The sequence below is a fragment of the Dipodomys merriami genome, unplaced genomic scaffold (genome assembly GCF_024711535.1).
Source record: "Dipodomys merriami isolate MVZ:Mamm:240054 unplaced genomic scaffold, mDipMer1.0.p SCAF_3, whole genome shotgun sequence".
Classification (NCBI taxonomy): domain Eukaryota; kingdom Metazoa; phylum Chordata; class Mammalia; order Rodentia; family Heteromyidae; genus Dipodomys; species Dipodomys merriami.
In genome coordinates, this window is record NW_027204492.1 from 37997495 (window position 1) to 38021839 (window position 24345).

General features: G+C 37.9%; 1 protein-coding gene across 1 annotated transcript in view; it reads right to left on the reverse strand.

Annotated features, from left to right (window-relative positions):
* The window catches only part of Vsig1 (V-set and immunoglobulin domain containing 1), a 31652-nt gene extending 11010 nt beyond the window's left edge, over window positions 1-20642 (reverse strand). Inside the window, exons 1-3 of the mRNA XM_070039941.1 lie at window positions 20501-20642; window positions 12731-12894; window positions 1927-2125 (exon numbers count right to left, since the gene is read on the reverse strand). Of these exons, the coding sequence (XP_069896042.1) occupies window positions 1927-2125; window positions 12731-12894; window positions 20501-20552 (415 nt within the window). The 5' untranslated portion in view covers window positions 20553-20642. The remainder of the gene's footprint in view (window positions 1-1926; window positions 2126-12730; window positions 12895-20500) is intronic.
* Between the last annotated feature and the right edge of the window lie 3703 nt (window positions 20643-24345).

Below are 24345 nucleotides of genomic sequence, written 5' to 3' on the forward strand. Positions count from 1 at the left end.
ATTTGTTTTCTGAATATGATTAATGTCTTGTTTTGGATTATATTTAGAAAAAAAAGACAAGGGCAGCAATTACAATCCTTCTTGCCAAAGAATGGTAGACTGATTTACATGAAGTCATTGAGCACGGAATAAGGCCTACTCTGAGCTTGATGTTTTGGGATTTAAACCATATCATTTTGTTCTTATGTATATGACTGGTCTTCCAAACTACAGTATAAACTCTCTCAGGAAGTGTTGGAGTAATATTTCCCATGTGTGCCATTACACCTCAATGTCTAAGGACTCAATACAATAAAATAAAATGGGTTGAGCTAAGCCACTCGTGTGTGTGTGTGTGTGTGTGTGTGTGTGTGTGTGTGTATGCTAGTCCTAGGGCTTGAACTCAGGGCCTGGGCACTGTCCCTGAGCTTTTGTGCTCAAAGCTAGCACTCTACCAGTGGAGCCACATCTCTACTTCTGGCTTTTTAACGGTTAATTGGAGATGAGTCTCGTGGACTTCCCTGCTGTGGCTGGTTTCAAACCATGATCCTCAGATCCCAGCCTCCTGAATATCTAGGATTGTAGGCATGAGCCACAAGCATCTGACTCTAACTCACTTTTTTTTTCCTTTTGGTCATGAGGCTTGAACTCTGGGCCTGGGTGCTGTCCCTCAGCTCTTCAGCTTAAGGCAAGAACTCTACTACTTAAGCCACAGTGCCACTTCCGGTATTTTCCTGTTTTCCAGTGATTCATTGGAGATAAGGGTTTCATGGACTTTCCTGCCCGGACTGACTTTGAACCGCGATGCTCAGAACTCAGCCTCTTAAGTAGCTAGGATTACAGGCGTGAGCAACCAGCTCCCGGCTCTAAGTCACCCTTAAACGTTAGTTCTTGAGCACCAGTCCCTCCTTCTATGTGGGTAGCTGCAATGGAAAACCTCGTAGTAAACACAAGCTAGTTCCTTTTGGGCATCCATCTTGGTAGCAAGCCAAGATAATTATAAATCGTTTTCTTGCCTTTCTAAGTGACTCAACTGTCTAGTCACTGATTTGATCTAGTTCCCTCTTTTCTGTGATGTGAATACATAGGTTGAGAGGATAATAACTAGATCAGTCGTCCCAACCTAACCATGTTTAATGAACTGGTTAGTCAATATAAGTTGTCAGCCCTTTTCCCCCTCCTTTTTGTACTTCCCAGCCACAGGACCTGCAGACAGGTGCTAAGACCCTATTTCCTTCTCAGACATTGGAAGAATCCCTGCTCCAAGAGCAGGAACCATACCTCCCTCATTATAAATTTTATTTCTCTTGGCACAAAGTAGACACTCAACAAATATCCAATAAAGGAACTGCTCCAAACTCATTTAAAGAGAAGATATGATTTACCCAATGTTACAAAATGAATATACAGATTACTTAATTCTCAACAATGGGTGTGGGCCCCTTTCCTAAATAGTACTAGCATTTTAGGGGAGTTGAACTCCCGTAACTCCCGTACTTTCCTGCTTGAACCCTTCGGCTAGTCCAGCATTAGCACTTTTAAGTACCCTCCTGCTTCCATTTGAAAGAATGACTTAATGGTAGGAAAAGGAAACAAATTCACAGCTCCTCTAGGTAAGTGGCTATAACTGGAAGTTCCCCCTAGAAGTTACTAATGATTATTTATTGGGACAGTGGGTTGGTTATCTCATTGTAACATTCAGACATAGGGACACCTGGTGGTTAGATCATCTACTGTTGTCATTTTGGCAGTATTATTGCTTTGGCAATTATTTCTATATGTTTGATGAGTGATTTACCTTGTAGGTAAATAGGACACGTCTCTATTTCCCAATAATAAAAGAAGAAGAAAGATACTTATTCCCAAAGACTTATTTGGCATAGTTCACTCAAGTGTTCTAAGTTGTTCTAAGGAGGGGTGGAGAAGGCAGGAAAAAAATGTTCATACCTAACACAGTCACGTTGATGATGCCTTGGTTTATGCCGACAAAATCTGGTGGGTTGTTAACATCGCAGATATAAATTCCACTGTCTGATGCCTGCATATCCGAGATAGTAATAGACGCATTACCTGGATCAGTGGACCCTACAATTCGATCTTTAAATCGCCCCATGGCTGAAGCTTGTCCACCTTCAGAATAGTAAATCTAAGACAGAAAAAAAATAACAGAAATGAGAAGTGGAGAGTATCCAGAACAAGAATAAGCTACCTGAAATTTCCTTCTGTTCACATTACCTTTAATAAGAAGCAGTATATTTCCTCCACACCAAACAGTTTCCTGAGGCCAAGATTCAACTCAGTAGGACATTTAATTTTTGTACCATTCTTCTCAGACATTACCTCATTTGCCTCCAGGCAGCTCTGTGATGTCATCAGGGCAGGGATTGGTATGCCAATCCCTTCAAATTTACTCCCTTCACTTTACAGAACAAACTGAAGCCCAGAAAAGTTTTTGAAATGTATACAAAATGAATAGTTGAGATAGGAGTGTAATGCAGCTCACCTCATTCTTTGTCCAGTGTTACTTTCTTAATTGGCCAGTTAAAGATAGAAAATAATCAGAAAACTAAAAGCATTGCCTAGACAAATTCAAATGTCTACATGAGGGGACAACTAGAGCTGAGAGAAGCTCCTAAACTTGGGTCAGGAGATTAAGATGCTCCCTCTTGAGTCTACATGGGGGAAACTCTTCATATAGAACACAGATGTCCAATGGGCAATTCATCTTGTTGTTGTTGTAGTTGGTCATGGGGTTTGAACTCTGGGGCTGGGCACTGACCTGTACTCCAGCTCAAGGCAAGTGCTCTACTGCTTGAGCCACAGCGGCACTTCCAGATTTCTAGTGGTTAATTGGAGATAAGAGTTTCATGGACTTTTCTGCCCTGGGCTGGCTTTGAACCGTGACCCTGAGATCTCAACCTCCTGCATAGGTAGGATTACAGGCATGAGCCACTGGTGCCCGGCTTCAATTCATCATTTTTAAAACTATTTTATAAGCTGGTTATTTGAGTTAATCTAACTTACTGAGACCATCTGGTTTTCCAAAAGTTAAAACACATATATTCTTCAGGCAAGCAAACTTGGATTTATTCTGTTTGAACTATATGGTTTCACAGCAGAAACTTCTCTGTGAAATCACCAGGTGCCATCCTCTCTTAGTGGTGTTGTGAGGAAGGAACATGACCCAGCAACAACCTAGGAAGTCCTTAGTCAATCTTTCTCCCCAAGTCAAATAAGAGAATTTAGATCCTAAGAGACTGAATAACTTATCTGAAACCATAAATATTCATTTGTTATTATTGTTAGAATTTACTACACTTAAGAAAGATCTGGCCAGGCGCTGGTGGCTCACGCCTGTAATCCTAGCTACTCAGGAGGCTGAGATCTGAGGATCGAGGTTCAAAGCCAGCCCGGGCAGGAGCGACTGTGAGACTCCTATCTCCAATACACCACCAAAAAACCGGAAGTGGCGCTGTGGCTCAAGTGGTAGAGCTCTAGCCTTGAGCTGAAGAGCTGAGGGACGCGCTCAGGCCCAGAGTTCAGGCCCCACGACCAGACCCAAAAAAAAAGAGAGAAAGATCTGGATTCTAATCCCATCTCCATTAAAGAACCTTAGATCTTAATGGCAACTGTGAGAACAGCATGATATGATAGAAAGTGACCTGATCTAGGAGTCAAATGACCTAGGTTTTGGCCACAACTCTGTCTCTGACTGTAACAGGTGTACTCTAGTCATGCTTCCATGGTAACCTGCTTTGTGATAAGAAACAAAGATATTTAATCTCTCTAACCTTTAGTTTTCATGTGTGAACAAGGAACCAGAACAATGTTTCCCAAAGTATGAAAATGCTTTTAGGTGGTATCTAAAATCAAACTTATTAATTTTAATATATTTTAGAGAGATGTATCTAGAACAAAAAAATGTGGCTTCATGAATAAGTATTGCTTAGATGAGACTGCATTGTTGGTGGGAGTGTAAACTTGTTCAACCACTTTGGGAAGTAGTATAGAGGTTCCTCAAAAGACTTCACATAGAGCTCCCCTACGACCCAGCAATCCCACTTTTGGGCATTTACCCAAATGTTTACAAACAAGACCACACTAAAGCTACCAGTACAACTATGTTTATTGCAGCATTATTTACCATAGCTAAGATATAGAACCAACCCAGATGCCCCTCAGTAAATGAATGGATCAAGAAAATGTGGTATATATACACAATGGAATTCTATGCCTCCATCAGAAAGAATGACATTGCCCCATTTGTTAGGAAATGGAAAGACTTGGAAAAAATTATATTAAGTGAAGTAAGCCAAGCCCAAAGAAACATAGGTCCCATGGTTTCCCTTATTTGTAATAACTAATATATGTCTGAGACAAGCAGAAATGGTCAGATAACTTGATGCTAAGCAAAATGAACCCCAAGATAAGGATCCAAATGTTTTTTTTTTCTTTCTGGCTATTGTTTCTAACATATTTATAAGATGATTTCTTTGTTGCTTTGTATGTCCCTGTTTTCATTGTATTTGATGTTGGTATAATTTGTGGAGGGGAAGGGAAAAAACAAATTGTTTAAACAGGGATACAGGTGGGCCCATTGCAAAAATGAGATGTACAAGATGTTATGCTGAAAATGAACTTTACAACTTTGGCATGAGGGGGGAGGGAATGGGAAGGGATGGGAAGGGGAAACAAAGGAGGAGGCAACAATGCTTGATAAGAAATGCACTCACTACCTTGCACATGCAATTGTAATCCCTCTGTATGGTATTTTCAGAATTAAAAATAAATAAATAAATCTGTCATTCAGTGCTTATTATTTTATTCAATACATTATCGTCTGAATCTAACGAGGCTAGTTATTTTCATAAAATCTATAGTTTATTTAATTCACCTCCTCACTTTACAGAAAAATTGAAGCCCAGAGAGGAAAAAATTTAAAAATCCATACAAAGTTAACAACCTAGATAGGAGTATAGCTAAGTTCACCTAATTCTTTGCCCAGTGTTACTTGCTTAATTGATCAATTTTAAAGACAGGAAACAATCAGAAGACTCCAAAACACACTAATCTAGATAAATTTGAATGTTTTATCATTTGAGAAGAAAAGCAATATATTTTAAAATGAGCCAAAAAGATTAATTTTGAAGGGAAAAAATCAAAGAAATAAATGCTTTAGGTCCTATGGTTTCCATTATTTGCAATAACTAGTATATGTCTGGGACAAGTAGAAAAGGTCAAAGGCTATATACATATGACCAGATAAGATGAAGTAAGCGAGATGAACCCCAAGATAGGAACACAAGTGATTTTTTCTTTCTTGTTATTGTTTCTAACGTATTTATAAGGTATCCTGTGATTTTTTTTTTGTTGCTTTGTATGTCCCTCCCCCACGGTATAACCCCTGTTTTCACTGTATTTGATGTTGGTATAATTTGCAGAGGGGAAGAGAAAGAACAAAATGTTTAAATAGGGATACAGGTGGACCTATTGCAACAATGAGATGTACAAGATGCTATGTCGAAAAACGAACTTTACAATTTAGGCAGGGGCGGGGGAGTGTAGTTGTGGAGGTGGGAGGGAAGGGATAGTAGGGGGAAAAAAGGAGGGGAAAAACAAAGGATGAGGCAACAATGCTTGATAAGAAATGTACTCATTACCTTGCTCATGTAGCTGTAACCCCTCTGTACAGTATTTTCACAATAAAAAACTTATTTAAAAAAGACACAAACATGTTTAAGAAGAAAATTACTTGTCTCTCCTTTGAATTTTCTAACATACTTTCCTACCCTAAATGGAGCCATATATAACTCATTCTTTAATACCTACTGACAACACAGAATTTTGCCTGAATGGTCTTGTTTGACTAGTAAACCAGAAAGCCAGTATTAACTCATGACACTCAAGTTAAACAAAAGCAGTTTCCATTCATAAAATATCTTTTATTTAATAGTCAATACTGGGACTATTTATTTTCTAATGGACAATCCGAAGTCCTATGATCTCTCATTTGGAATACAGCTTGGTGTCCATAAAAAAAAATCCTCTACAATAAAAGCATGTGGCCACTTTCTCTACTCCCAACAAAACTGGGGACTGATTAGCTGTTTTTTGTTGTTATGGGTTTTTGAGGTTTTTGTTTCTTAGTTTTTTTTTCAGTCCTAGGACTTGAACTCAGGCCCTGGGCTCCGTCCGAGTCTTTCTGTGCTTAAAGATAGTGCTCTACCACTTGAGCCACAGTGCCAGTTCCAGCTTTTTCTGAGTAGCTTATTGGAGATAAGAGTCTCATTTACTTTCCTGCCTGAGCTGACTTCGAACTGTGATCCTCAGATCTCAGCCTCCTCTTAGCTAGGATTACAGGCATGAGCCACTAGCACCCTGCTCAGGTTAGCTCTGTTTTATTCTTATTTTTAATGACATCACAGTAAGATGCATGGGCCATACCAGAGATCCACATAAATCCCAGGGGATTCAGATGGAAAGACTTTCTTTCTACAAAGATCAAAGGACTATGAATGTGTTTTGGACCAGGAGTAGGATATGATATGCAAGATAATCTCTTTATTAAGAGTTAATCCAGTAAAATTAACAAATATGCAGTGAGACTCTGACCTTATAACTTTACCCATGGAAAGAACTTCACCACTTTTTACCCCTGCTTGCTACACTTCACTTGAATCAATTTTCCTTCTCATAAATGACAATAAGAGGGTAAAGAGGGATTGCAATGGAAACATAAAAGAGAAAGGCTTTATTCTCCTAGTACTCTATGTGAAGGAAAGTCCCCAGTGCTACAAGCAGCCAGACACATCAATGGAGGGGATTTCTGTTAGGGAAAGTTCATTTTGTTGTACTGTCCTTATAAAGAAAAAAAACAACACAGAACTATTTCCCTGAAACTGCTTATCAAGTTACAGAGGAAGGACTCCAACTGGGTTCCATTTCACACAAAATAATAATTCTTAAAAATTCAAAATTGAACAATGGCTAAGGTCCAATCTATAATAGATAGTGTATACACTTTTCAAAAACAATCATGTCAATGTAGAGATCAAAGAGAGTAAAGGCCAGGAAAAGTTGAGATGTTCAATAGGCTATATCTCAAGTTGAGATGAGTACAGTGCTGCTTTAAGAAAATCCATGCAAATCTTCCCTTAAGAAGTACTTAATCCCCTCACACACACTTACCCCTGTTTACTCCCAATGCTCTCTCTGCCACCCTCTTGGTAATGTTAGAGGCTGATGAGTAGAGTCACAAAAGCACATTAATTATAAGACTCTCTTCACAATCATTTTATAGTTCAGAGTTTCTAGGGTTAAGGAGCCTTCTGAAATCAGATGGATATTAGAAATATGGGAAATGGCTGAGAAGGATTAGTGAGGAGTGATAGCTTCCTAAGTGGTAGTGGGAACCATGGTGATCTGGAGCCAGTCCAAACCGTGGAAATAAACAAAATGCTAGGCTGGCCAACCAAAATGCATCCACTGGCCAAATACAACCAAGAGGTTTCCAATTTGAAAACTGATTCATTCTTGTCTACTACAGAGAAGGACAATGAGGCCCCAAAGGAAGTGATTTTTCCCAAGGCCAAACAATCAATTGACCTTGGAAAATTGATGAGACCTGGATTCCAGGTCTCCAGGTCTCCTTATTTCCACAGAATATGTTAAGAGAGCATTCTTGGTCGTGAGACAATGAAGATAGCATTCCTTTTATTTGGGGCCCTTCCATCCCCTGTTTTATTCTGACCATCCTCCTATTAATTGCCTGATTCTCCCCATGCTGAGCAGGTTTACCACATGATGCTCCTGACACTTGCCAGCTGCACTGCAGGCTCCCAGGCTCTTTTGCAGAGCAGCCTCTTCCCTCCGACCATGCCAAGTTCCTAGTCACACAAGGCTGTGCATCTGGGAGCCAGATTTTTCCTAAAACATTGTTTCCTCAGCTTTCTGCCACTGCTCCCAACTAGAGGCTTGATGCATAAAAAAAAAGAAGAGTTGGAAGAATTTCATCTGCTTTCAATTTGACTGGGAATTGGAGATACAAAATGTTTTTAGCTTCCAGAAGATCTTTTTGGATCCCTTTGGGAGATGTAGAAGGCATGGAAGTCCATAGCAAACTACCAATTCTTTCCCTTCCAGCTTCTTGTTTTCTGATGCTGCTCATAAAGGATCTAGCCATGGGGTAAAAGGTGGCAAAGATTATGAAACCTATATTCTCTGGTCCATACTATGACAGCTGAATTGCACATGGAAGGAGCAGAATATCATGAGAAATGTTCTGTCCACAAAGCACCCTCTGACCAGCCTGCCATTTGACAATGCTACCCACTATCTCAGTTACTAGTTTGTACTACTTTTGGTTGAAGTAACGGAAGACCCATGCTTAAGTGCATTTCTTTGGAAGAGAACAAGATAGACTATTGCCACTCCCTTACATAGGGTTAATTTTACCAGAGTTAGCAAGTATAGACATTTGTGGGGATGGGACACAGAAATGATATGCTTAGGGGGAGAGGGAATAATTAGTCTTTCTCAACAAAGGTGAGTAACACTGGCATTTAGGCTAGACAATTTGTTATATGGGTCTATTGTGTGTATCACAGGACATTCAGCATCTCTAGCCAGCACACACTAAATGCCAGTAAGGGCACCTAGTCTCAGAAATCAAATATCTCCATTTTCAAATGTTGCTCAACTGATGAACCACTCAACATAGACATGTGTTTAACATAAAAAGGGTATAGACCAAGTTGGAAAATCTAAGATATAAGGGAGCATGAAGACACTAGATCATGGAGAAGAAGTTGTACAAATTATGTGTGTGTTAGGGATAACGAAGAAGAGACTAACACTAGACAAGGTCAATATATGTCCTCTTCATGAGCAAGTGAAATCTCTGTAGTTTTACCAATAACAGAGTGGGTAGAAGAAGGAGCATTTGTGTGACCAGAAGAGCACCAGACAACTATACCACCCAAACCTCAAGTTCACTGGAGATTCCTTGCTGAGAAACTGGGTATCTGAAGCAGTTCCTATTTCCTGAGAGGGAAATTTATCTGAGAAAAGGGTCATGCTAGTGATGATCTTGACCTCACCCTCAGAAGACTTGTGAGATACTTCTGTAGTCTACATTCACCCTAGGAGAGTACATTCAACAGAATGTATCATCTGCCCAGAGAACTGAAAAATATCCAAGCCTAAGAGTCAATTGCAACTTTAACACAATAATTGTGGGAGGAACTATGTGGAACTGGTCACTGCCCTAATCAGAGCAGCAGCAGGGCTCTGTATCATTGCTAGGAGGCTAAAAGAGTTCCAGACCTGGACATGAGAAAATAAACACAAAATCTTCCAAAATCTTTTGCTAGATGTATTGCCATACACATGTAATTCTAGCACTTCTAGGGAGTGTAATTCTCCATCTAGGGAGATGGAGGCAAGAGACTGTAAGTTGGAAGCCAGCCTGAGCTACCTAGTAAGATCCTGTCTCAAGAAAACCAAACCAAATCAAACAAAAAACAAACCAAACTTTCCCTACTTTGTCAAGAGTTTATGCCGATCTATCCCCTTCCTATAGCTACTTCCAGTCTCCTAAAGATTGCAAACAGTGAAGGAGTCTAGTACCCCAATCAATGTTCTTACCTGAGAAGTCCAGCTACATCTTCCCCGAGCGTCTCTTGCATGCGCCATTTTTAGACACTGACTGACTGTCTTTTCCTCCATACCCTCAGTACTGAGGCACGGGCCATGCTGTGTTTGAGCAGAAATGGGTGGATCTGAGAGCCGAACACTACATGGTATACTGCCACATCAACCCAGGAGTTGAATTGAATCACTCAGTGGTCTGCCTGGCAACATCTTATTCCCATAAATCACAGAATTGTCTATCAACACAGCAGTCTCTTGAACATTCTCAAAATGTCCCACCAGCAATCCCTAGATTAATGCACAATATGCTCTACAGACTTTGAGGGCATAGAAATGCTAAAAGAGAGAACAAGCTTGAAATACAAGGCGAATCGTGGTTTGAAAAAAAAATAATATAACTGAGCATGTGTGCCACCCATTGGCAAAGCAGGCTCTGTTCCAGAGATGAGAAGTAATAGAGAAAAGATATGGGCTCCCCCTCCAGCCATAGAGACCTGGCAGGCAGTGGAATTAGAAGCCAAACTTTGGCCAGGCAAGTCCTAAAGAGCTTGATCTCAGCTGTTCAGTTAAACTGTATGTATCTTATTGGGCTAAGTTCCCTAGTACACATAATTCGATTCCTCTGGTATAGCAGGAGCGTGAGTGGGATAAGAATTTTGCAAAACCACACTTTGTGAGTGGTGATGCTCATTATACTAGCTCATATTCACTGAATGCTTACAAAGTCAAAGGCTTCCTAGTCCTTCACAATCATGATTGTACTTCATTATTTCATTAAAATTATGAGATAGGTGAGCATTTTTATTTTCCATATAGGAAAACAGAACCTCTAAATAATTTTAGTAACTTGTCTAAAGCCATCAAGCCAGAACTAGTATCCATCCAGAGGTTTCCACTAGGGCTACCAAACTGAAGCACATGCCTGCAGGTTATGGGGAAAGAGGGGAAGGAATCTGGTTATCTAGACATAGAGATCTAAAGAGGATTGTAATAACGGTCTAGGTAAGATTAAGTACCAGAGTAAAGCAAGAGGAGGAGAAACTCTGTCTTTTGAGGGTCATTTTTATAGGCTGTTTTCAAGCCAAGAGAAGGTCCTACTTTGCTATGTCATCCATGTGGCCAAGATACAGGCAAAGCACAGGTCTCATTCAGCTGGAACATGTTCTACATGACTCAGCAGCTCAGTGCAGAGGCCTTCAAATGATTTGGACAACCCAAAAGAGTAACTATCTGTATCCAACATTCTGAAGAAAGAAACAAATAGCAAGTAAAACAAGACATTCATTTATCATTATTTGTAAGTCAAGTTTTCCTTCTAAATCCTTCCAAGAGAAGTCCTGATCTCAAGCCACACTCAATTCAATCCATTCTACTTCTTCCCAGACAATCCTAAGTCTAGTAAAAGCTTTTGGTTGGTTACAAAATCTTCCCAGCCTGCAGCTCCCTCCCAATCCTTTGCTAGCTATAGAGTTAAACCAGGAGATGGCCCTGGATATTGGTATCAAAGGAGGTATATATAAGAATTTATTCCTTATGAACTCAGACTGGCTTTGCCTGACCTCCAGGAAGTTGAGCACATCTTGATCTGAATTTCAGGCAGAAGACATTTCGGTATATGTTGGAAAGGTCTTTTTAGATTCACCTGCTACTGGAAGAAATAAGAAGGATTTCAGAGCTACAGATAAAGAATGTGTCAAAGACACTAATCAGGAAATCAAAATTTTAAAAGAATGAGAGATCATGTGATTATTGCCATCCACCCTCAAAAGTGATCATTTCATGCAAGGCCTTGGGTCAGGACATTTTGAGTAATGGAATCTGATAGAATTCTTCTAGTAATTGTTACTGGTGTTACCAATGCTACTGTTGTTCTAATGATTTTTACATGGATAAAATTTACAGGGATTTATATTCTTAATGTTTTCACATGTGTATGTAAATTGATTCCCCATGTCATTCTACTGTATTTTAAATAGGTACAGAGTGATTCAAATATTTGTCAAAGAAAATCAGCAGTGAGCAAAACTGTTTAACTTTGATGAAAGATTAGCATCAATAGAATCTCCCTCAAATGATGTTTCCCACTAACCAGATGTTCAAAATCTCCCATAAAGAGACGACTCAGTACCTGCAAAGGGCCAGTGAGGGGTAAAATAACGCTATCCAAGGTGTGACTCCTCCAAGCTAATGCTTTCATTGTCCTTCACCTCTGTTTCTAGGCCTCCTGAATCCCATTCAGCTTGTTCTCCCTTTCTTTCTACTAACCTTTTCTTTCCTTCAAAGTTCAAGTCAGTTATATCTGACTCTCCCAGCCACACTGATTGGTCTCTTCTCAAAACTCCATTTGGGATCAGGCATCATTTTGAGAATCTGATATAAGCTTTAGGCCTTTTACCTCAAGGGATGTGTATAGGCAAGCAATTTGTATATGCTCACATACACATGTGAAGGCTTCCACACACACACGCTTTTAAGGAATCATAGGGTTAATTCATAGAAAGAATTACCCTCAATGTCAGAAGATGGCAGCCTTTCTTTGGGATCCTTTTACCCTTCTATCCTTCTCCCACCTTCTTCTATCAAACTCTTTCCCCAGACACTTTGCTAACACACCCCATCATCTCACCTCTAACTTCACTACCGTAGTCCCTCTGTGTCAGTCTGGGAAATTCCATTCAGGACTCCATCTGGCACAATAAGCCAGTTAACTTGACAAGCAGATGCCAAAAATTGTTAGACCAGATCAGTTAGGACTAACATTTAAACTGGAGTCTTCTGGAAATAAGGAGCCAACTGTAATGGGAGTTCTTTCAGAACTACTTTTTATTTCACCTATGAAAAGGGACACTTCTATCTATTCTGGAATACATAAACTACATAACGCTGACCTACATGGAATTGAGACAACAGGTATAAATAAATATGAAGAGAACACAATGGCCAAGTCAGTAAGCTGATGGCCTTCACTAAATACCTGTCTTCAAACTCTGTAATTCGGGTTTTGTAACTGTTCACTATCATACCATTCCTTCACACACTTACCTCAACAGTTTTCAGTTAGAACTACCAAAGAGGAAGAGTTTAGGAACAAAATTCTTACAGAAATTGGCTGCATCTCCTTCTGATGGAAGAAAGACCACTGGATGGAGAGCTTGTCCCGAGAGGCCACAGTGGTGGTGTAGATGCAGATGAGAGTGACATCCGCTCCAATAGTCACATTCACATAGGCATCTGGGATGGTCACTTGCACCATACTAGCTTGACCTGAAAAGATAATCATCAGAAAACAATGGTACACATTCACATTTTGATAACATTAATTTATTTTACCACAAAACACTATGGTTTTAAAACGGTCTCTTCTTCTTGTCCTCGACATATACTAATTATTGCAGATAAGGGAAACCATGGGACTTATGTTTCTTTGGGTCTGGCTTACTTCACTTAATATAATTTTTTCCAAGTCTTTCCATTTCCTAACAAATGGGATAGTGTCATTCTTTCTGATGGAGGCATAGAATTCCATTTATATATATGTATATATATGTATATATATGTGATATATATACATATATATAAATGGAATTCCATTTTATATATATATATATATATATATCACATTTTCTTGAAAGCTATGTACATATGACCATATAAGCTGATGCTAAGCGAAATGAACCACAAGATAGGGACACAAGAGATTTTATCTTTCTTGCTGTTCTTTTTAATGTACTTATAATGTACTATGTGATTTTTTGGTTTCTTTGTATGTTCTTCCCCCGTGGTATAGCCCCTGTTGTCACTGTATTTGATTCCTGCGCTCTGCATGTTGTATATACATTTTTCTAATTTGGGAAGGGAAGGGAAATAACAAAATGCTGAAATAAGGATACAGATGACCCATTGTAACAATGAGATGTACAAGACACTACGTTGAAAATGAACTTTACACCCTTGGGAGGAGTAGGATTTGGAGAGGTGGAGACGAAAAGGATGGTAGGGGAAAAATAAAGGAGGGGGGTAACAATGTTGGATAGAAAATGGACTCATTATCTTGCTCATGTAACTCTAACCCCTCTGTACAGTATCTTTAATATATATATTTATATATATATATATGTGTGTGTGTGTGTGTGTGTGTGTGTGTGTGTGTATATATATATATATATATATATATATATATATATATATATATATATATATATAAACTAATTCTCAAAATCGTTTTCTCTGGCTTTCAGGGCTGAAACAAGGAAAATCTCAGGCAAGCTGGGGTGATCTGATCTCTAACACCATGCATGGGGTGGGACATTGAAAGATCAACATTATATTCATAATAAATAATAGCCCCACATTAATTTTCTTTTGCACTCTCATCCTCTCATGAGTATACATGAGTATACAAAATCGACATGACTAATAGAAATGTCAGTCCTCTTTCTAATGTTTAATGCAATATATTCTTATATACATTTTTAACTTTTTTCCATTTTAATTTCCCAGTAAATATAACTAGAAATAACTCACTTACAGGAAATGTTTGTGAGATGCTTAATAATTTTTTGGTCTGTGCTAGATTGAACATAAGGCCTTGTGCAGGCTAGGCAAGCTCCCTAACACTAGGCTCTATTGCCACCCCTCTGTTACTGATTTCTAGTTTGATCCAATTACGATCAGAGAACATACTTCTTATTATTTCAATTATGTTTCACTTTAATTAACTATATTAATTACATTTTAATTTAAATTATTTTCAATTATATTTAATTTTCTTGGGTTTTATGGCCAAGCTCAAGGTCTTTTTGTGTTAACATTCTATAGTAGCTTGGCATGTTCATAGGTGACATGTTCTATAACAAGAGATAGGATTTTAAAACAATGTGACTAAGCCAATAGAGATGCTATTCACAATAGTTTACTTTCTTTTGATATTCTGTCTAATAGAGTTATTAGTTTCTGAGTTTTTGAGATTCTTTACTATATCTGTGGATTTTCCTCTTTCTCATTTTAACCCTACCAGTTTTGTTTGAATCTGCTGTTTTATGTGGTCACATGAAGAATCATTAGGCTCTCCTGTTGGATTGATTCTTTTATCTTTAGGGAATGTGTATACGGTGTGTGTGTGTGTAGTAGTAGTAGTAGTAGTAGTAGTAGTAGTAGTAGTAGTAGTGTTTCCTTTGTTCTTAAATCTACTTTATCAGATATATAGCTACCCTAGGTTTTAGAGAAATGTTTATACAGTATATATTTTTCTATCCTTTATACATTCAGTCTACTTACATCTTTAAATTTAATGTGAATTTCTTTGGATCTATATAATTGTAGTTATAGCCAATGTGACTGCATTTAATAAGTAATTATTGGAAGGTTAATTCCTAAGTATGCCATTTTATTATTTGTTTTCCATTTGTTTCCTTTGGTTCCTGCCTTCTTATTGGTCACTTGAACATTTTTATGCCAACAATATTCATCTATGTATTAATGTAAGTATCTTTGTGTAGTTTTCATAGTGGTTGCTCAGGGCATTACAATATTAATATATGAGTCATAACAGTCTATCAGTATCACTATTTCACCACTTTGAGAAAAGTGTACAAACCTTTCTTTCATTTAAGTCCATTTACCTTCTCTACTTCTAAATTTTATTCTTCTGAATATACGAATGCTATTGGAGCTGGGAAGTTGGCTCAGTGGTAGAGTGCTTGCCTTGCATGCATGAGGCCCTGGGTTCGATTCCTCAGCACCACATAAGCAGAAAAAGCTGGAAGTGGTGCTGTGGCTCAAGTGGTAGAGTGCTAGCCTTGAGCTGAAGAGCTGAGGGACAGCGCCCAGGCTCAGAGTTCAGGCCCATGACCGGCAAAAAAAAAAAAAAAAAAAAAGAATGCTATTGGGATTTTCTGGTTTTGTTTTTGTTTTGTGCTGGTCCTGAGACTTGAACTGAGGATCTAGGTATTATCTCTGAGCTTTGTTTTGCTCAAGACTACTGCTCTACCACTTGAGCTCCATTTCCAGTTTTTTGTTTTTGTTTTTTGGTTAATTGGAGATAAGTCTCAGGTCTCTGACTTCAAATCATGACCCTCAAATCTCAGCTTCCTGAATATCTAAGATTACTGTTGTGAGCCACCATTGCCCAGCTAGAATGATATAGTTTTGTTTCAATCCTCACATGATTTGTGAAAAAAAAAGTGAGAAATATGTTGATGAACTCAGTCACAGAACAAAAATGACAAAAAATGGAATTTATATCTGGTGAAACTATTCTTTGAGAATTAAAAAAAACAGATTCCCCATCAACAGAAAACAAAAAGATTTGTAACTTACTAAAATACACTTAAGGAATTACATCAAACATAAAGGAAATTACTAGATAAGCTCACCTAACCCTGTAACACTACCTACTTCGGAGGCAGGTGTTAGGGGATCACAGTCCCCGGCCAGCCTGGGCAAAAAGATGATCACGAGACTCCATATCAGCCAAAGGCTTGGTTATCATGAGCACCTGTTATCCTAGCTACAAGGGAAGCACAATAGCAAGGCATAGTGACACGTACCTATCATCCCAGAAATAAGGGGAAGCACAAGTAGAAGGATTGTAGTCCAAGTGGGCTTGGGCATAAAGTGAGATCCTACCTTGAAAACTAAGGCATGACTCAAGTGGTATAGTGCTTGTCTAGCAAGTACAAGGCCAGTTCAATCCCCAGTACTACACAGACATATAGATAGATGATAGATGGATAGATGATAAAGTAAATGATAGAATAAAGGTTCTTGTAGCATGAGGAATACAGAAGGAAAAGATGACTATATACTATAGACAATGTTGAAGAAGCCAGACACCATCTCTACCTGCCATATCAATAACTAGAGAAATAATACAATGATGAGGAAGCCAGACACTATCTCTGCCTGCCATATTAATGCACCGGGAAGCCATTTATAGCACAGACCAAAATGGAGGGAAATGATAATCAACAACTTGAGAATGACATCTGGTTCAAACGTTTTCCATTATATTTTAAAATAACATTTTATTTTAAAATTAAAACATACGTGGGCTGGGAAGATGGCTCAGTGGTAGAGCACTTGCCTTGCATGCATGAGGCCCTGGGTTTGATTCCTCAGCACCACATAAGCAAAAAGAAAAAAGCCGGAAGTGGCGCTGTGGCTCAAGTGGTAGAGTGCTAGCCTTGAGCTGAAGAGCTGAGGGATAGCACCCAGGCCCAGAGTTCAGGACTCACAACTGGACCCAAAAATAAATAAATAAATGAAAATTAAATTAAATTAAATTAAAACATACACATGTATTAACTAATTTGAGATCTGCAAACTTAGTAATATCACATTAGATTTCAAATTGGAACTTCAAATTTTAAAGTGAGACAATATATATTTTTAGTTATTCTTTTCTTGCTCAAATTCCCAATACTCATCTATAATTCATTCTTTTTTTTTGTACATGTGTGCAATCCTGGGGCTTGAACTCAAGGTTTAGATACTGTCCCTGAGCTTTTTTGCTCAAAGCTAGTGCTCTATCACTTAAGCCACAGCTCAACTTCCAGGTTTTTTTGGTGGTTAATCAGTGCTGTGTCTCACGGACATTTCTACACAAACTTGCTTTGAAATGTGATCCTCTTATCTCAGCCTCTTGAGTAGCTAGGATTACAGGTGTGAGCCACTGGTGCCCAGCTTATAATTGATCCTTCATTATAATATATTTGTTTACTGTAGCAGTAGTTAATATTGAACTCAGGGCCTTGTGCCTGTTAGGCAGGAACTGTACCACTTATAGGGTCTCACTACATTGAAAACCGTGGTTTCAAAATATATTACTTTCATATGCACAGTATGTACATAAACAATATTAACGTATTTTTCCAAAAGGTAATGACTACATATTAAAAGTGCAATTTTGCAAAAGGTTTTTTATTTAAATTACCTTTCCTGAATAAGAATTTAAACTGTGACCTCTAAGCAGTCATTGAAAACATTTTCACTAAAATATAAAATTCCACCAGGCATTGGTGATTCATGCCTATAGTCTTAGCTACTGAGATTCTAAGCCAACTCAGGCAGGAAAAGTCTGTGAGACTCGTCTCCAATTAACCACCAGAAAACTAGAAGTAGAGCTGTGTGTAGAACACTAGCCTTGAACATAAAGAGCTCAAGAACAGAGACCCGGGTCCCAAGTTTCATGACATACATACATACATACATACATGCATACATACATACATACACACACACATGCATACATACACATATAATTCTTTTCTTGGTTTAATCTTAAACATATATACGAAGCTCATTTCTTGATGTCAACACACATTTACTATGTGTCCACCATGTGCCAGACAGCATGTGCGACACCACTTTACTTTCTCTTTAAAACAAGTACAGGTGCAGCATCAAAGTGTACACTGAAAGAAACACTGTAAGTTTTTCCACAGCATTACTTGGATCAACTAGGGTCTCCTGAATCACTGAAGTGATCTGATAACTGTAAATGGCAGATATAGCTTACCGAAATCTTCCCTTCTCTGACTTCTCTGCATTTGTAAGCACAGAAACTGGCAATATATTATAGCCTATTCCCATTCCATCTGCCGGCTTTACACATTTAGATATACAGCATATTTTACACATCAAGAAAAACAGCAGTTTCACCAGATATTCAAAAGTATTGGGTACGCTGATTGGGTCTTGTTTTACAAGTCATGTGTAAGAACTCAACAGTATATCATTATTTTTTATTATAAAAATTGCATACAACTTGTAATCTCCATTTTTAATGTAATAGACTTGCAGAGGAAAACTGTTAAGAAATTCACCCAAATTTAAGTAGTATTAGGATTTGGGGGAAATTTTATTTTCTTATTTATATATTTTCATGTTTGTAACCTTTCTACAATGATCATTTATTATGTGTGCTTAATCAGCCAGTAAAATTTTTACATAGGCTAATTATTTTTAAAATTATCCTAGTCAGCCACTAGTGGCTCATGTCTATAAACTTAGCTACTCAGCAGGCTGAGACCTGAGGATCATGGTTCGAAGCCAGCATAAACAGGAAAGTCCATGTGACTCTTATCTTCAAAAAAAGCCAGAAGTGTAACTGTAGCTCAAGTGATAGAACGTAACCTTGAGGGGAAATAAAAATACTCAGGGATAGCACCCACGCCCTGAGTTAAAGCCATAGGACTGGCATACACATGTTAAAAAAATTACCCTTGCCCACATTCCAAACCCTGTGTCTAACATAGGCCAGCTTAAGGCTCATTCAAGGAAATAGGTGTTGACTATAGGTATGGTTTCTGAGAGCTGGTGACAAAGCCTGGGCTTGACCCAATTGGCTAAGGATTGGAAGAAGAGACAAAGACTTTAACTACTAAAATTACATTTAAATGAATATTCTATGGAGTAAGAAAAATAGTAATGTGTGTCTACAGCCTGTTTAGGTCATGAGATGAATGCAATATTGGCTTCTGATGACTTGACTCCTCCCAATACCTGAGTTTAGAAATTAGAAATGAATGTTCAAACAATTGTTACCAACCACAGCATAGTTTTGAAAATGAACATTTTTTTTCTAATTGTAAAAAATGTATAGGCTCTGGGTTTGATACCCAACACTGAAAAAAATCAATATACAACATTCCTTTATAAAAACAGGAAATTTTGGGACAGAATATCAAAATCATGTAGAAATCTATTGTCTAGAAGTAACCACCATTTGCACATTATCTTTTATTAATTTATTATAGCTGTTTGTGTATCCCACTTTTTCATAATACTTTATCCTAAGCATATTCTTATTCTTATTTCATTAAATATGCTAGTCAATCTCATTTAGGAATATCTATAATTACTGATAACTTAAAATATCCTCTGTGTGTATGTGTGTGGGTGTGCCAGTCCTGGGGCTTGAATTCACAGCCTGGGTGCTAGTTCACTACCACTGAGCCACAGCTTCACTTTTGGATTTTTTTGGTGTTTAACTTGGGGTGTGAGAGTCTCACTGAATTTTCTGCCAGGGGCTAGCTTTGATCCATGATCCTCAGATGTCAAACTCCTGAGAAGGTAAGATTACACACACTAACCACCAATTCCCAGCATTAAAATATTCTCCTTTTTTCCGTACAAGGATAATATTTGAGCCTCTACTTCCAGCTTCCTGGCTGGAATAGAACTTCAGTCCTCTGATCTCAGCAAGAAGCTAGGATTACAGGTGTGAGACATGGGTGCCTGGCTTAAAATAGCTTGACAAACACTATTATTGTATCTATCATAGACATAGCCTTATCATAAGGAGAGATTGGTATTTGAAAAAAAGGCCAAAGATTTTCTGTATTAATCATCTTTCCTGAGTGTAATGTTGGGATTTTAAATTAAAAAAACATTTATTCTCTACACATTCCCTACAACCACCCATATTATACACATTGATAAAAAACTCACAAAATATAAAATATAATCTTAGTTTGGAAAAGCACAACTCTTAAGAAATATAATACAATAAAACACTTCACATATCTCTGTTCTTCCCACATTTATGTCTGGCTCGAACGCAGGCTCTACCTGATGTAACAACAGAATACAATCATCACAAAGAGCTTAGAAGAAACACTGAAGTAAAACAGAAACCTCCCTTGCTGAGAAAATGCATTTGTTCCCCTTTGAAATAACACAATATTAATACAGTCTTGCCTCCCAAATATCAGTATGACACAATTCGCTAAGCAAAAATTCTACAAATGACTCGATATACTAGTCACGAGTCCTTTTAAGCCTAGGAGAGAAAAAAAAATTTATGTAAGAGTTTGTTATTTCAGTCTAAAACAAAACTCCATTTCCAGTTTAGAGTTTCTTTTCTTACCTATAAGGCAGCTTAGGATGAGGAAGAATTTCCAAAATGCAAATACCATCATGTAGAGTTCTTAGTGGAGAGCAACAAGTGCCTGTGTCTCGCCTCGACTAAGTCAAGTCTCCAACTGGCTTCTTCAATCACACCGAGGTTTGCCAGGCTTATCTTCTGGGCATCACGGAGCAAATATGCTTCCTCAGGCTTACTTATTGGGTACAGAGCTTTCTCAGAGCTGCTTTGTGTTTCTTTGCAACAGTTTTCAAGGGGTGTGTCTCTGATATATTTGCTACTGTGTTAATAATAAACCCATGTATTTAAATTCTTCAAGCTCTTTATACACAGATTCTCTGAGTCTCATTGTTTCAACTCAATCTTTTAAAAAATTGTACAAGGAGGGTGAAGACACAGTTTGAATAAAACCTATGCAAATAAAGGCTGACAATGCTAATTAATTTCAAATATTTCCATGAAAATCTTGTAACTGATTTACCTCTTTTCACTAATTAGGCTAGTAAATTGATGATACGATGTTTCCTGGGGAGATGGGGTTTTCAGGAGGGGCCCAGGGGATTTGAAGCAAATAAAAAGGATTCATTTCTACACAAACAAAACCTGAATACGTCACTTTCTGATTTGAAGACCTGACAATTGTCACTAATCTCCACAAAAACTGACAATAGAATGAATTGCATGCTTTTGTTTCCCAATTTAGAAACTTTATAACACTTATACCCTACCCTGATTTTATAAAATGATATTAGTAAATAAATGCTTCAAAACTTCCATTAGATTAGTCTGAATTTTTTTTCAAAATAAGCTTCCTTAGTAGATGGGATAGGGTTTCCTTAGAAGTGGAGGTTTACTAGGAGGGTGGAGAAGACTGCATAGGTGGGGAGCCTTCCTGAGTTCCTCTCAAAATCCAGTTAATGTGAGCAACTTAAAGGCCTTTGACTATTCCCAGTCTCTAGATCCTGTTGTTTCCATGTCAACACTCACTCTCACATGGGTCCCTTCCTCAACCTTCTTCTTCCATTGTGATCCAGATACTCAGCACCTCACCTCTGGCTTAACTATAACCACTTCCTAAATGGTCTACCTGACTTCCTCCTTCATCTTGTGTATCAGTCACAGACCAATATTCTAATTAAATATTCTAAATAACTTAAATTAAATAAATAAATTAAATATTCTAAATAAATAATATTCTAACAGACCAATGTTCTAATTAAACTTTTTTTCAATAACATCCATTATAGACTTTTCCCAGCAAGTCCAAAGTCCTACATCTGCATTCTCAGCCTTCCATGATCTGGTCCTCTCCATGTTTAAACTTTAGCCACATTCAATTATCCACCTGAAAAATGTTGCCGAGGTTTATCACTCAGTCTTTAGTCACAGGACATCACACATTTCAAATGATGTGCTTTAATGTACAGGAAATTTTCATTTCTTTTAAATTAAGAACCCACCTTAATGAAGAGAAGCTAATTTCCTCTTGATTGTCTTTTTCACAATGTCTCAAAAAAATCCCAACATTCTAGAACACTTAAGCAAAATACCTAAACTGCCTCTATGCAAAACCTATCAGGGGCAGGAGGGATTCCATTATAACAAATTCTAAGAGATCACCTGAATTTTGATATTAATTGACTGTTTCTTTAAAGAAGTAGGTAATTAACTGGCACATGAAATATTGACCTTTATAGTTTTAGAAGGCTTTATACTTTTTAAAAACTATTTTTCTATTTTACCTTCATCACTGTCCAATAAAATAAATAGGACAGGTGTAATCTATGTTTTCTCTGTAAGAAAACTAAAGTTAGAAATGTCTTTTTCCCAAGGCCACAAGGCACACATTGGAAACTTCATAGTGTCACAGTGATTGGAGTGCAACAAATAAGCTACAGCCTCCAAGATTCTCCCTTGGGAACTTTCAGAAATACGTGACATTTGATTTCTTCTTTTTTTAACACCTAAAAATTGCAAAATTAATACAATTGTAAGGCAAAAAGATTTCATAGAACTAAGAAGTATTTAGAGGGGAGAAAAGTCCAACATTATAGTTTGATTTTCCTGTTAAAAAGCATTTCTGTTATTCTGTCATATCCAACAACATTTGCAGTTCCACCCTATTTTAAAGCTGCATAGTATTTGATAGCATGATAATAGTGTGACTTATTTAACCATTCTCCTTTGGTGAGTTATTAAATTGTTTCCAGTTTTCACTATTATAAATATCTTTCTGTCTAGATCTCATATCATTTGTGCAGTTAGTTTTCTAGTTGGGTCCCTAGAAATGGAATTGATGGATCAAAGGACATGAATATTTAAACTTTTAGTAGACTGAAAAATTGTTCATCAGAAATTCTTTATGAATCTACAGCTTTATTAAGAGTATGTGAGAATGCTGTTTCTCCACAGGCTTGCTAACAATGAAAATTTCAAGACTTGGACTGAGAGCATGGCTCAAGTAGCAGAGCACTTGCCTAGCAAGCACAAGGCCCTTAGTTTAAAACTAAGTACCACAAAAAATGATAGCTCATAGAATGAGCACTGAGACATTTAGTGTGCTCAGCATAGTACCAGGGTACATTTAAAAAGGAAAATTGTAAGCAATAATTTTTACTAGTGTCATAAACTGAGCCTCTTTTCACAGGTGTACTAGCCTAACTGGTATTCTTTTGCCATAGCCTGTTTTCCATTGGTCATCTGTCTTTTAAGATTGTAGAAGAACTCTGCACATACCGTGAATCTAATTCTGGGATTTGTGTCTATAATCTTTTTTTCTCTTCATACATCACTATAAAAAGTTTATTTCATTTTGTCAATTTTTTCTTTTTTTTTGTCGGTCATGGGACTTGAACTCTGGGCTTGGGCGCTGTCCCTTAGCTCTTCAGCTCAAGGCAAGTACTCTACTGCTTGAGCCACAGCACCACTTCCGGTTTTCTAGTGGTTTTTTGGAGATAAGAGTCTCACGGACTTTCCTGCCCGGGCTGGCTTTGAATTGTGATTCTCAGATTTCAGCCTCCTGAGTAGCTAGGATTACAGGCGTGAGCCACCAGCGCCCAGCTATCATTTTGTCAATTTTTTCTTTGTAGCTTCTGAGTTTTGTAATTTTTCAAATTCAAGACTACAGAAGTATTTTTCCATATTATTATTGAATAACATACAACATTAGCTATGCTTCTAATACTTCTATAAGCTTGATTGTAGCCATCTCAATTATAGCAACCCTATCCTTCCAGTTGCTCAGAACATAAGCATTGAGTCCTCCTCTCCCTTATACCATATCCAATGCATTAGCAATTTTTTCCCATGTTCAAAAGCTCTCCAAATTCTGACAACTTTCTCTACCTTCACTGCCCACATCCTGGCCTAAGCTTCCATCACCAATTGCCTAGACCACTGCAATAGCTTCTTAACTAGTCTATTTGCCTTTATTGTTTCCCCTCTGTCTATTCTCCTCATACATGCCATAAGGATCTTTTTAACGTGTAAATTAGATCAAGTCTTCCCTTTGCCCAACTCTGCTGCAAGTTCCCAATAACTCTGACAGTAAAAACTGAGGCCTTTTTATAGGTTAGAAATTCATAGTCCATGTGTCAAGTGTCTTTTTTTTTCTCTCTTTCTTTTTTGCTTCCCACCCCAAGTGTCTTGTTTAACACATTCCACATGGTAAATAGAGGGTAAGTAGAAGCCCCTAAGATTGCGAAAGTCAGTTCTAGCAACCTTACTATTTCTCCTAGGGTCATGAAGACCTTTCTACACAATCTGGCATACAGTTCTCCTGATCACAACCTCTTAAGTAGCTAGGATTACTGAGATAAGCCACCAGTACCTACCTCATTTTTAAACTA